Source organism: Peromyscus eremicus, chromosome X (genome assembly GCF_949786415.1).
Source record: "Peromyscus eremicus chromosome X, PerEre_H2_v1, whole genome shotgun sequence".
NCBI classification, from domain to species: domain Eukaryota; kingdom Metazoa; phylum Chordata; class Mammalia; order Rodentia; family Cricetidae; genus Peromyscus; species Peromyscus eremicus.
This window is the reverse complement of record NC_081439.1, coordinates 14687073-14701413: the sequence shown is the minus strand read 5'-3', so window position 1 is coordinate 14701413 and position 14341 is coordinate 14687073. Positions and strand designations below refer to the sequence as shown.

The 14341-nt window shown below is 45.5% G+C and overlaps 1 protein-coding gene across 1 annotated transcript; it reads left to right on the top strand.

The window, feature by feature from the left end:
• The first annotated feature begins 4323 nt into the window (after positions 1–4323).
• On the top strand, positions 4324–6849 carry Usp51 (ubiquitin specific peptidase 51). The gene has a single exon (XM_059251023.1). The coding sequence runs from the start codon at positions 4329–4331 to the stop codon at positions 6462–6464; it is 2136 nt and encodes a 711-aa protein (XP_059107006.1). The 5' UTR covers positions 4324–4328; the 3' UTR covers positions 6465–6849.
• Positions 6850–14341: the final 7492 nt, after the last annotated feature.

The window sequence follows — 14341 nt, the reverse complement described above, 5'->3', positions numbered from 1 at the left end:
CACCACGTTGTTCCTTTCCTACAACTGCTCTGTGGAAACAAGCAAAGTTTGCCTTCCTGAATCAGAAGATCAAAGAGAGAAAATGCGGTCCCAGGCCATGATTGGAATCTTTAAGGTACTGGGTCGCCCGGCAGCTCTAGTGGTGTTCCCCAGAACACACTGCACCTGCACTACACAGCAAGTCAACTGACTCACACCAACGTTGTTCCCTCAGCTTAGGACATTCATCTTGGAAGGCAACAGTCTCCATTCCTCTGAAGACTTTCATGAACCCAGAAACACAGGAAGCAAAGGAATGCTGGGCATGAGCCTGTACCCTCTGCCCAGCCCAACACTTGGAGAGAAAGAGAGAGGCAGGAGGACTGTGAGTTCAATACAGCTTAGGACACACAGAATGCCATCTGCCTCAAAGAAAGAACTGAGAGAAAGGATCCTCGATTCTTTGTCTCTAAGCAAGTGTGACTTTTCTCCTCCATATGCACACTGAAAAGACAGGGCCAATGTAAACGTGCCTGTTTCCACTCATTCTGCAACTCCCCATTACAGAGCATTGAAAGATCTGATCCAGTAAACAGGATGCCCACCTTGTGCTCTTTGTACTATTGGAAAGGAATTTTGTGCTCCTCACTGTGATTCTGAGACCCACGCACTGAAAGAACATTGCCATCTCTTGTTTTCTTCACACCATGTAGGCCTCAGGTTAGTACTGGGACATGGGAATAAGTGGTAGCAGCCATTGTTGCCGTCCATAGACAAGATCTTGAAATGTCAGCCTACCCGTGCAGTGATGTTTTGAATGTGGGACAAGGGGGATGTCTGTCCTGTTTGCACGTGCTGTAGGTCAGAGCACACAGGACGATGACAGTCAATGACACATTTCTCAGCTATTTCTCCTAAAACAGTTTAGGATCTCTGAAGAGGCCCCACAGAGGTTGGACTGTACCTTACTTATCCCACGTTATGTGTACAATGGCAAGAAACCCTCATGTGGCAAAAAATAACTCATGTCTTCAAATGAGATGGCTTCAGACTTCCAGGAGGAAAAATCACCTCCCCAAAGCAGCCATGTGAAACAAGATAGTCTCCACTCCTCTAGCAAGAGCATAAATTCTGTGCACCCCAATTTTTGGTTTACAAGTTGAAATTACCCAGAAGCTTAAAAAAAAAAAAAAAAAAAACCTTTCCCTTAGAAAGGCTGACTTCACGTATCAAGATGTACAATGTTCTGTATGCAGTTTCAAATGGCATGGACATTTTGTCCATGGGCAGCAGATAATAAGGATTCATTGATACAAAGTCTTCATTGACTGACACAGCAAACCTCCACCACAGAAAGTCGTGGCATTTCTGGAGACCTGGCTGCCAATGTCCACACATCTAAACAATGTTGCCTTTTGAGGTAAAATTGTCCCCACACACATCACCTTTAATGGAGAGGACATTTAGTTTGATGAGATCACACTAAATTGATTCAAGGAATCAGTCTAAAGTGGCCTAGATAAGAGCATTGTGCAAGCAATAGTAAATGTTGAGTCTTCACTGTTTCCTCTCTCTCTCTCTCTCTCTCTCTCTCTCTCTCTCTCTCTCTCTCTCTCTCTCACACACACACACACACACACACACACACACACACACACTGGGGTGCAAGGGGGAGTTGGGATACGTCCCAAAGGCAGCCTACTTTTCAGATGAAGACATTTTGTAATTTCTATTATTCCACAAGTATGATCTCCTGGAATTTCAGTTTGAGCATTTAAATTGTTGACAACCATCAAGTTTTATTTGTTTGAGCCATATATATAACAGAATGTGACTGTCACTTTTCACAATGCGCAGTTTTTGTATGGAACATTCACATCACTTGAATACAGAGAACAATTCATTTTAGGAAGTGGGCTTCTTGTGTCTCTTTGGGCTCCCTCTCCATCCTACTGAACCATCTTCTGTTTTGTTTGTTTTTGTTCACTCTGGATTTTTAGCCTCTTCTTGGACCTATTCTGGGATCTACCCCTCAGGCCTTAGGTAACTCCCACATCAACGAGGAGGAATTAATGGCCAGGAAGGGACATGGCTGGTGTTCCATCCCTCCCAACCTAGCAAGCCACAGACTTTCAGCGGAAAGTCTTTCTTTGAGTAGACGTCTGGGGATGTTTGGTTGGCACAGACACGTAATCTTGGGAAGAGGTTGTGTAAATATTTCCCCCGCAGCCCTGGCTGCAATGTCCAAGGTGGTTTGATATGTTGTCCCCTCCCCCCGCCCCGTCTTCTGAGAGAGCCCCTCTCTCCTGACTTACGTGTTATGAGAAGGTTCACTAGCCCCTCTCCTGACTTACGTGTTATGAGAAGGTTCACTAGAGGATAAATCATTGCACCTAGGTAGAAAGGAGAGGAAATCATAGAGGGATGTCAGAATCTTGGAAAAGCCTGAGTCTGTGCTATGGGTCCCCAAAGGTGTGGACTCAGTTGATGGTGCTGTTCCCATAGACCTAGTTAGGGCAGGCAGAGGCTACAATCCCCACTCTGGGATGCTGGCCTGAGGGCATTGAGATCACTGTAGGAGAACAGACCCAGGTTGGCAGACTGAACAGCGTTAGGTTTCAGTAAGGAAGGTCTTTTACAGATTCTGAGACAATGTAGCAAATAGCTAGACAGACATTTTCCTGGTTCCAATGTTTCCTTTATCAGCATACATCTAAGATACTTGTTGCACCACTGTATGTGGACATACAATGGAGATAACTTGATAAAATAATTCTGGGATCAGCTCTGCAGGGAAGCTCTCTGGATCTGAGCAGGCAGAGCACCCTGTTCAGGGGGGTCTTTACACGTCCACCCATAGCAGTGTTTTTTTAACTGTGCTGACGCCAGGCAATGTGCTATCTACTGGTTTGAACCTGAGCACAGAATACTAGGGTTACAAACGGTAAGGATGACAGGAAGAACGTATACGCTGCCACTCTGTGTAAACACGTCTTTGACCGATGAACTAAGGCTCAATGTGTTTATGGTTTTTCCCTGTAGAAGCAGCAAGTTGCTGGGCTGAGGTCTATTTCAGCCTGAATCATGTGCTTGTTTTTTTTTTTTTTTTTTCCTCTCCCCCACTCTCTCGATAATAACCTCTCCACTTTACTCTTGAGATCTGAATCTTACAGGTTCCGGAAGGAATACTGTAGAATTTGCCATCTTGGTAAATCCCTAACCTCACCTTGGTTAGTTTGTTGTTATTTTTTCTAGTTTCTTTTTTTTTCTTTTTCTTTTTTTTTTTTTTTTTTTTTTTTTTTTTTCCTGTAGAGATTGCCATAGCCAGGTGAAGCCTGAGCCTGCTCAAGAGCTTTCTCTAAAATCTGTGGCTGTTGTTACCTCTGGTAGAATCCCTTTCAGGAAAGGTTTTTTCTGCCTAGGGGGACAGCGGTGCCATTCATCACTGCTGGAGGCCTGAATCCGGGGCTGGGGGCCCATACGTGGAGATGGGAGGGGCCAGGGGGCGGCCCCCTTGTGACCAGCCCTGAGGAGAGGTCAGAGAGAAGACTGGCAGAGGAGCGCCTGGACAGCAGCAGCAGCTGACTTTCTAGATCAAGCGCCTTGGGGCCCCAGGTAACAACCCAGACCTTTTTACAAATCCGCGGGCCGGGCCGGGGAAGCTGCCGAGGTTGGGGGAGGGAGCAGGCACTTTGGGGGTCGCGCACTGTGGATGGGGGTGGTCATGCGTGAAGGGAGTCTGAATTCTAGGGGAAACCCTAGGAAATGAGAGGACAGGAGCAAGAAATGGGGTGTGAGGGCACAGGCACGAAAGAGCAAGAGAGGGCGCTAGAGCGTGGCATACAGCAAGTGCGCTTTAGGAGTAGAGGCTGAAGCATAGGTAAGAAAGGAGCCTGGGGACACTTTCTTCTACTGAGTCAGTTTTTCCAAAGATAACCTCCTTTCAGCCATATTTAACATACATCGTTGACTTAAGGGTTTTAAAGATGCAGGGAAAGAACATAGAGAAAGGTGCACCAAAGCGAGGCTGCACAGAGCGCCGAAAAAGACAGGGGTTTGTGCCTTTTATAAAGAGTTGCCATCCTTTTCACCCTAAAGCTCAGGCCAGTCCCCCTTCCCCCTCCCCCGTACCCGCAGTTCTGGCGGCCTTTGGAGCAGGTAGCCGCGGGCTCGGCACGCCACGCGAGCCCCGGTGCAGGGGCGGAGCCCCGGTGCAGGGGGAGGGGCTGAGGCTAACGGCGCCGTGGCCATGACGCCGGGCTGGCCGTCCACACGAGTTCCTGTCTCCCTCCACCCACAGTCACAGCTCATTTCCAGACGCGTTTCTTCCCAGGCTTGGGAGTGAGCCGATGGCCCACGTTCGAGAAGCGTCCCGGTCCTCCCGCTCCTTCGCCAGTTGGAGTTCGGGAGGCGGTCGAGGAGCCTGTTTGGAGCAGGCGGCTGAGAAAGGAGCAGAAATGGAGCAGACGATGCGGGGTACACAGGGAGCCCGGGAGATGAAGCCGGAGCAGTGGCCGGAGCCCAAGCCCACGTCGGAGAACTTAACAAGGAGGGGCAGTGGCAGCGAGGAGAAGGTGCTCCCTTCCAGCCCGGCTGCTTGTCACACCAGCTCCAGCTCGGTTTGCCCGCGCCGCAAGCCCCGCCCTCGGCCCCAGCCCAGGTCCCGCTCCAGGGGAGGGCGTGGGCTCAAGGCCCCACCCCCGCCTCCCGCCAAACCTCCGCCTCCCCCGCCGGCGCCGCCACCTTCACCCCCGCCCCTGCTGCGGTCGGTGGCCCGGCGCAAACCCAGGCGTAGATCCAGGCCTGCACCCAGACCCCAAATACGAAAAAGCTGCTCTAGTGACCAAGGCTACTCTGGGGATCCAGATGTCGCAGAGAACAGGTTACTGGAGGTTGGGTCTGATAAGGGGCCCACGGGCTGTTCCCATGTAGAAAGCTTTAAAGTAGCCAAAAACTGGCGGAAGAACCTGCGGATGATCTATCAGCGTTTCATTTGGAGTGGGACACCGGAAACTAGGAAACGTAAGGCCAAAACATGCATCTGTTATGTGTGTAATACCCATAAGAACAGACTTCACTTGTGTCTGTCCTGTGTATATTTCGGATGCTTTACTGAGAAACATATTCATAGACATGCAGAGACAAAACAACACAATTTAGCGGTTGACCTCTATCATGGGGTTATATATTGCTTTATGTGTAAGGATTATGTATATGACAAAGATATAGAACAGATTGCCAAAGAAACAAAAGAGAAAATTCTGGGACTATTGCCTTCCACTGCAATAGATGGTTCTTATCAGCAGTGTATGACATTGGAGGTTGAAGAAAATCAATCAACCTATGAGGCAAAAGAACAGGAGACCACACTGGTAAAACCCAAGAAAAAGAGGAGGAAGAAGACAGTGTATTATACTGTAGGCCCCAGAGGGTTAATCAATCTTGGAAACACTTGCTTTATGAATTGTATTGTCCAGGCACTTACCTACATTCCGCTACTGAAAGATTTTTTCCTTTCCGACAAACACAAATGTACTATGACAAGTCCCAGCTTGTGTTTGGTCTGTGAAATGTGCTCACTTTTTCAAGCGATGTACTCTGGGAACCAAAGTCCTCATGTTCCCTATAAATTACTGCACCTGATCTGGATTCATGCGGAACATCTAGCTGGGTACAGACAGCAAGACGCTCATGAGTTTCTTATTGCAATATTAGATATGCTGCATCGACACAGCAGAGGTGACAGCACAGAGCAGGAAAGTAACCCCAACTGCTGTAACTGCATCATAGACCAAATCTTTACAGGGGGCCTGCAGTCAGATTTGACATGTAAAGTCTGTCATGGTGTCTCCACCACTATAGACCCATGCTGGGACATCAGTCTGGACTTGCCTGGCTCTTATTATACCTCAGAGAGAGCTAGTAGCGCAGTGCGTAGGGCTGGCCACAAACCAAGAGTCCCCTCGCTTACAGATTGCCTACAGTGGTTTACAAGGCCAGAGGACCTGGGAAGCAGTGCCAAAATCAAATGCAGTCAATGCCAAAGCTACCAGGAATCTACCAAACAGCTCACAATGAAGAAGTTACCAATCGTGGCCTGCTTTCATCTCAAAAGGTTTGAACATTTAGGCAAACAGAGGCGCAAGATTAATACTTTTATCTCGTTTCCTTTGGAGCTGGATATGACACCCTTTCTGGCTTCTACTAAGGAAAGCATAATGAAAGGCCAGCCCTTAACAGACTGTGTGCCCAGTGAGAACAAGTATTCTCTGTTTGCGGTGATTAACCACCACGGAACTTTGGAAAGTGGTCACTACACCAGCTTTATACGTCAAGGAAAGGACCAGTGGTTCAGCTGTGATGACGCTGTCGTGACCAAGGCTACAATGGAAGAGTTACTCCGTAGTGAAGGGTATTTACTGTTCTATCACAGGCAGGATATTGAGAATAATCTTACCCAGACGCTTTCAAGAAAAACAGAGTAAGGATCCTGCAATGATACACACACCTACCTGGAAGGACAACAACCAGCACCTCTTAAAGAAACACAAAAATCTACCTGGAGTGGACAGTAACCGTAACACCTATATAAGTGACACTTTGGCAAAAAGGAACTGTTTTACCCTGTTCCGTGGGTCTATGGGAAGAAGACATTGAATTACCAGTGACCATTTAGCCTTAAGAATTGGGGGGAAGGGAGGAGAGGTTGAAAAGGGTCACATAAAGCAAATTAAGTGAAGTCTCAAGGTGGAGGGAGGTGTGAATAAAATCAAATTCCTATGTGCTCTTTATTTCTTCAAAGATATTGTGTTAAGTGTGGGGGATATCTTTTAGGAAAGGGGTTTTAATTGATTGTAGTTCCAGTTATGAGTGCACAAATAGTCTGAAAAAAAAAACCAAATATTTTAAGAGAAAAACTTTAAAGCTTTAAAAGAAAAACGTTAAAAATACTTTTGAAAGTTTTAAGAGAACGTTTTAAATGTCAAAATTTTAAGTTAAGTATTTTAGAAGAAATATTTTTTAAATGTTTTTTAATTTAAAATGATTCGAAATTGTTAGTATGTGAAAATAGAGTATTTAGAAATTCTTACAATTTAAGACAAAATATGAAAATTTATAAGATAGTTATTGAAACAGTTTAATTTAAAAATAGTAAAAGAAAATCTTTTAAAGACCCAATGTTTAAAGTGAAAATGCATAGATTCTAAAAATTTAAAGCATAAAATATGTGCATTGGAAAACCAAAATTTACAAAAGTATGCCTGTAATAGTAAAAAAAAAAGTCAAAATATAGAATGAAATGAAATTTTAAGTTAAAATCAGATGAAATAGTTTAAAGGAAGAAAGTTTAGAACAATTCAAGGAAACAGAAAATTGGCTTTAAAGATTCCAAAAAGAAAAGCGAAATTTAAAAATGTTGAGAATCTTATGTAAATTCAAACAAAGTTTAAGTTTAAAAAGAATATTCACAAATTGACAACTGAAAGAACATGTAAATAAGAATGTACTTGAAAGTTGAAATTTTATTTTGTACTTAAGTATATTGGAATATAGATGGATATAAAAGATATAATGAAAGAGAGAGTAATGATAAGATAAAAATGGTTTGTGAACATATGTATTTTTTTAGTTTAATGTCAATGCAGAATTAACTATATTGGAAAAAGTGGTGACATTAAGATTTTTCCCATTTAGAACTCATATACATCCTTAGCTTCTGAAAGGGGGCTTTTCATAATTTTGTGGCTTAGAGAAATTAGATCCTAACTGTGAAGTTCTGGCTTTTGGTGTTTCAGCCCCATGGTCTGACTGAGAAAGTAGCAGGGACCTCCCTGCTTTCAGTCTTTTGCCTCATGGGGAAGCAAGCTCTTTAATTTCTACAGTAGAACTATGGCTTTGTGTTTTAACAGTCCTGCTAACTCCTTATCCCTCTTCATGCCCACCCCATCCCCATTCCTGATTCCTGTGTCCCTCACTTACCTAGCCTTACCTAGATCAATATAACCCCAGCCTGCAAGGTTCCTTTCTTATACACCTGGTGACTTCATTCCTTCAAGATCATTCACTGATGACTTCTCTGGAGCCTTCCCTGGATCCCCTTGCAGGCATATATTAGATAATTGCCCCCCATCTCTCCTATTGTGCCTCCAAAGTACTTTGTCTATACCTCGATGGATAGTACTTATTCAACTGTGATTCTACTGTAGCATTGTGATTGTCTGCCTCTCTGCACCAGGTCCTGAGAGCAGAGGGACAAGCCTTATTCACTTTTGTTTTAATAAATATTTGTTGAATGCAAAAGTAAGTTTCATTATTTTCTCTGTTCACCCTGCTAGGAATATATTTTCACACATTGACTCATTCACCAAGCTCTCATTAAATGCCCAGTGCTGTAATACAATATGGTGAAGGTTGTATCTTGCCCCAGAGACGGTATGTGAAATGCTCCTTAGCTTTTGGGGAATAGCTTAACTAAGGTTATACTCACTAGGGGAATAGTCAGGAGAACCAGGACTATTAGAGGGAAAGCGCACAGCCGTGGAAGGACTGCATGGACACTGGGGACCCGCAGCTGCAGGAGAAGCTGAGCTCTCTGGTATGTATATGACAACCACCCCCTCACAGTTTCCCTCAGCTTCCCAGAGTGTCTGTAATTCCTCTATACTTAAGGCCCCAATGAGGCAGTGTACCTCACCACTCCACCGCAGTGTTGTATATCACACTGGGCAGCAGAAAAGTGATGTCTGCTGGCTGAGGTTCGTCTGTTTAGCACTTTTCTCCAGCTATTCTTTGTGGTCCAGGTGAGGGTATGAATCACTTTGCCCAGTCTCTCCCTGTGCCCATCATGCAACATAGGCTGTGTTAGTTTTCAGTTTTCCCATACCCCTCATACAGGAGCAAAGTTGTTTGGTTCCTAGTAGTTAGGAAGCAAAGTAGAAATCAGCAGGGGCCAGGAGCCCAGTATCTCCTTTAAGGGTATCCCAGTGGTATGACATCCTCCTACACCCCACCTCCTAAAGGTTTCACAACCTCCCAATGACTACAGACTAATGGCCTGTACTTTGGGGAGGGGGGACATTTAACCTCCAAACCATAGCAATCTGTTAGCAGTTATTACCTTAAGGTAATATGGCAACTAGCAAGAATCCTAATGTGGTTGCCAGCTTGCTGATACTTGGCCTGTATCTTAGCTGCTTGTGCTGTTGAAATAAAATCCCTAAACCTGAGCAAGTTTAAGAACTTTGCTCTCACAGTTCTAGAGGTTGGAAAACCCAAGAACAAGGTGTCATTAGGGTTGGTGTCTGGGTGAGCACTATGCTTTTTATTATGATGGCACCTTGGTAACTTTTTCCCAAGACGAGAACATCCTGTTCTCAATTGGTGGACAGAGCAAGGAAGCCAATGAGGACCTAGTAGGGCCCCATTCAGCCTTTTTGTAAGAGTACTAATTCACCCATGATGGCTGAGCATTTTGACTTCTTCTCCAAAGGGCCATGCTCCTTAATACTGTTGAATTGATGATTAATTTTCAATGTATGAATGTTTGAGATTCAGACTATAGCAGTCCTCAAGCTGTGTAGTGTCCATCTTAGTGTCTAGAAAGGCCATTGCCGATCACATGGTTCTAACTGCCACAGCCAACAGCAGAAGTAGAAGGCTGACTGGTTTCAAATGAGAATTCTTAATGTCTGTGAACACAGACAAAGCTCTAGTTACAGAGGCATTGGGAAGGAGCCCTAAGCCATGCCATGATCTTTTTTTTGTTGTTGTGTTTTTCTATTTTTTCAAGACAGGGTTTCTCTGTGTAGCTTTGGTGCCTGTCCTGGATCTCACTCTGTAGCCCAGGCTGGCCTCAAACTCACAGATATCCTCCTGCCTCTGCCTCCCGAGTACTGGGATCAAAGGCATGCGGCACCACCCCCCGGCTGCCATGATCTCGTGAATTGTAGTCATGTGTTCATATTAGTTTGTTTTCTCCTAGGCAGCAGTTCTCAACCTACGGGTCGTGACCTCTTTGGAGGTTGAACGACCCTTTCATAGGGGTCCCATATCAGATATCCTGTATATCAGATATTTACATTACAATTCACAGTAGTAGCAAAACTTCAGTTATGAAGTAGCAATGAAAATAACTTTATGGTTGGGGTCACCACAACATGAAGAACTGTATTAAAGGGTCACAGCATTAGGAAGGGTGAGAACCACTGCCCTAGTCTTCACCACGGTTTAGGTTTTTTGGGTTTTTGTTTTGTTTTGTTTTTAAGAACGAATGAAAGGACAGAAGCCCCATACTTTGGGACTTGGACCTTTGAACCTGTGAGGGATTTAGACCTTAGGTCTGGAACTTGCATCAGAAAGTGGAAGAGCACACATCCAAAGCTGCAGAAAGACAAGTAGAGGGAGGAGTAAAGTCACTGCTCAGTGCCCAAGAGGATTCTGGAGAAGAGGCACAGGGAGAGGGGAAGGGAGAGAGAAGGGAAAAAAAGGAAGGAAATGCCTTGCAATTGGTTGTTGAGTGTGTAGGTGGGTGGCAAAGGATTTTGTGTTGGTGGCCGGGGAGGCAGTTCCTCCTGTCTGCCCTTGAAACTACTCTCTGTATCGGGTTTTACTTCGTCAGCAGAAAATCTGAGAGCTATCAGGACATCCCCCACGGGCCTGCAAGTCGCAGTGGGGTCATCTCAATTGAAAATCACCCAGTTACTATCCATATGTACTAGTGTGAGTCACTCAGTCATTGATGAGTCTCGTGTTCACCTAACAGTAGAGCCCAGAAACATTGCAATACAGAGAGGAAACAGATTCGGTGTCCTCTGGAAGCCATTCGTAATAGCCTGGTCTAGACAACCTCCATGGATCCTACCTGCCTGAGATTGGACCCCAGTACTCTCTCCTCGTTAAATACTCGGAGCAGCCTTTGACAGCAGAGGGAAGTTGGCACAGAGCCACCCACAAAGGAGGGAGGTCACAAGAGATCTCAAAATCCCAGTCACACAGGAGTTCCTGAAGGGAGAGCGATTCAAATTACCCAATAAATTGTGAAGGAAAATGTGCTTTTTTTTTTCCTGTTCAGTGGAAGAATGTTTATTTCCTTAACCACAGCTAATAAAGCGTCTTTCTGAGTTAGCAAATGTAGAAGGAAATTATGATTCAACTATTGGCTAGTTGTGCAACCTGTAGCTTGGATCCTCATCCTTCAGGGACTAATTTACATTCTTCTGTAAAGAGATTTACTTTTTATTATTTTAAGTGTGTGTGTGTGTGTGTGTGTGTGTGTGTGTGTGTGTGCGCGCGCGCGCGCGCGCGCACGCGCGCGCATGCATTTGAGTACAGGTGCTGCACAGGCCAGAAATATCAGATCCCCCCGGAGCTGGAGTTACAGGTGGTAGTGAGCTGCCTGGCATGGGTCCTGTAGAAAAACAGTATGTCTAGACTGAGCCAACTCTCCAGCCACTGCTTTACATCTTCCATGTAAACTAAAGCAGGCATTACATGGTTTATAAATATCGTCAGAATAATAGGAATGCTAGGTGTTTGTCAATTACAGTTTTCTAGGAGGAAAGAACCTCAGTTGAAAAAATGCTAAGCCAGTAGGAGCGTTTTCACGATTCATAATTGAAATTCATAATTTCACTGTGGACAGTGCCATTCCTGGGCAGATGGTCCTGGGGTATATAAGAAAACAAACGGAGCAAGTCACGGGGTACAAGAGGGTAAACATCATTTCCCTATGGTCTCTGCTTCACTGCCTGTTTCTAGTCTATGACTTGAACTCCGGCCCTGACGTCACTCGTGGAAAGAGAGTGAGCCTTGAGTTGTCAGCAGACATAAACTCCCCCTTCCGAAGGAGTTTGTAGTATGGTATTTTATCACAGCAGCAGAAACCCTAACTAAGATACTAGGCCCTCAGCGACATTTGTCCTCCACACAGGAAAAACACACTTTACTATGCCAGGAACTGGAAATACACACGATTACCTATTCACGAAGCAGACTGGTCATGGACTTGATGAGAGGGCATCAAGAAACCCACAGGAAAATAACGTTAAGATTAATGTCGGGTAACAAGTGGAGAAAGACCAATTGTAAGCCGTGACTCAACATGTAGAAGATGTGATTGCTACATTGCTTTAAAAATCTTGGGAAGCAAATGGATGGGAAAAAAACAATCCTTAACTAGGTCTGAAATATATCATCAGAAGAAAAAAGGCATTTTCATGGATCCATGTAGGAAAACCACAGGCAGGCACATTGCACAAGATTTCCAAAATTACACAAACGGGTCTGGGGGACTGGATGGTTTAGGACTTGGGGCGATCTCTGATTCCACTGATAGCACGAAACACCTGCATATGAATGGCCTCTTGCAGGAGAAATGAGTCCTTCCAGAGCAGAGTCTTTATCTAACAATTTCATCAGAAAAAGACCTTCCTTACTGAAACCTAACGCTGTTCAGTCTGCCAACCTGGGTCTGTTCTCCTACAGTGATCTCAATGCCCTCAGGCCAGCATCCCAGAGTGGGGATTGTAGCCTCTGCCTGCCCTAACTAGGTCTATGGGAACAGCACCATCAACTGAGTCCACACCTTTGGGGACCCATAGCACAGACTCAGGCTTTTCCAAGATTCTGACATCCCTCTATGATTTCCTCTTCTTTCTACCTAGGTGCAATGATTTATCCTCTAGTGAACCTTCTCATAACACGTAAGTCAGGAGAGGGGCTCTCTCAGAAGACGGGGCGGGGGGAGGGGACAACATATCAAACCACTTTGGACATTGCAACCAGGGCTGCGGGGGAAATATTTACACAACCTCTTCCCAAGATTACGTGTCTGTGCCAACCAAACATCCCCAGACGTCTACTCAAAGAAAGACTTTCCGCTGAAAGTCTGTGGCTTGCTAGGTTGGGAGGGATGGAACACCAGCCATGTCCCTTCCTGGCCATTAATTCCTCCTCATTGATGTGGGAGTTACCTAAGGCCTGAGGGGTAGATCCCAGAATAGGTCCAAGAAGAGGCAAAATCACAAGTCAGTCTCAAAATCCGGAGTTAACAAAACATGATTCAGTAGGATGGAGAGGGAGCCCAAGGAAAGACAGGGAAGTGCCTAACACCCCTTTCCACCAGTGCAGAGAGCACAAGGTGGGCATCCTGTTTACTGGATCAGATCTTTCAATGCTCTGTAATGGGGAGTTGCAGAATGAATGGAAACAGGCACGTTTACATTGGCCCTGTCTTTTCAGTGTGCATATGGAGGAGAAAAGTCACACTTGCTTAGAGACAAAGAATCGAGGATCCTTTCTCTCAGTTCTTTCTTTGAGGCAGATGGCATTCTGTGTGTCCTAAGTTGTATTGAACTCACAGTCCTCCTGCCTCTCTCTTTCTCTCCAAGTGTTGGGCTGGGCAGAGGGTACAGGCTCATGCCCAGCATTCCTTTGCTTCCTGTGTTTCTGGGTTCATGAAAGTCTTCAGAGGAATGGAGACTGTTGCCTTCCAAGATGAATGTCCTAAGCTGGGGGAACAGCATTGGTGTGAGTCAGTTGACTTGCTGTGTAGTGCAGGTACAGTGTGTTCTGGGGAACACCACTAGAGCTGCCGGGCGACCCTGTACCTTAAAGATTCCAATCATGGCCTGGGACCGCATTTTCTCTCTTTGATCTTCTGATTCAGGAAGGCAAACTTTGCTTGTTTCCACAGAGCAGTTGTAGGAAAGGAACAACGTGGTGTTTTGGTTCAGTGTGACTAGTCTATGATAGCCCAGAGGCCTCTGTTTTCAGCGGGACTATGGTGTCTCATGGTGGTTATTGACCCTCATGCCCTCCGTACCACACCTGACACAAAGGTTTTGCCATTTTCATCTGTGACGTGGTCCATTGGAGTAGGAGGAAGTGGTCATGGAAATCAGTGTGGGTCCTCTCTACCTCTCAGGCTTCTTCAATTAGAATTGATTGTATTGCCATGTACGTTTCTGCCACCCCCTCTTTTTTTGGTGTGTGCACGAATTATGGACTGAGGCACTGTGCATGAGCTGGATGGTAGAAGGAGCAAGTGTCCTGTGTGTCAGGTCTCAACCCTGTACCACATGCTCCTGACCTGCTGTGTCCACCACCCACCTCACAGGGTTCTAGTGACTGGAGACTTGAGGCCTTCTCCTCTGCTGTTAGAATCCATGCGGCCTGTGTAGGCAGGATGCTGTGGAGTTCAGGGGCCTGTTGCAAATACTTGTGCATGTGTGCTTAAGCAAGCTGGGCTGTTTTCAGTGTTTCTGAAGCTGGGTGGGATTCACTCCTATGCCTGCTTTTACAGCTGAGGAACGTAAAGGGGAAAACTCTCACACACAACCAACACTTCTGGGGTCGTCTTGGC

Coding starts and splice junctions, on each gene's coding strand:
- Usp51 (XM_059251023.1), top strand. CDS start 4,329: ATGGCCCACGTTCGAGAAGCGTCCCGGTCCTCCCGCTCCTTCGCCAGT.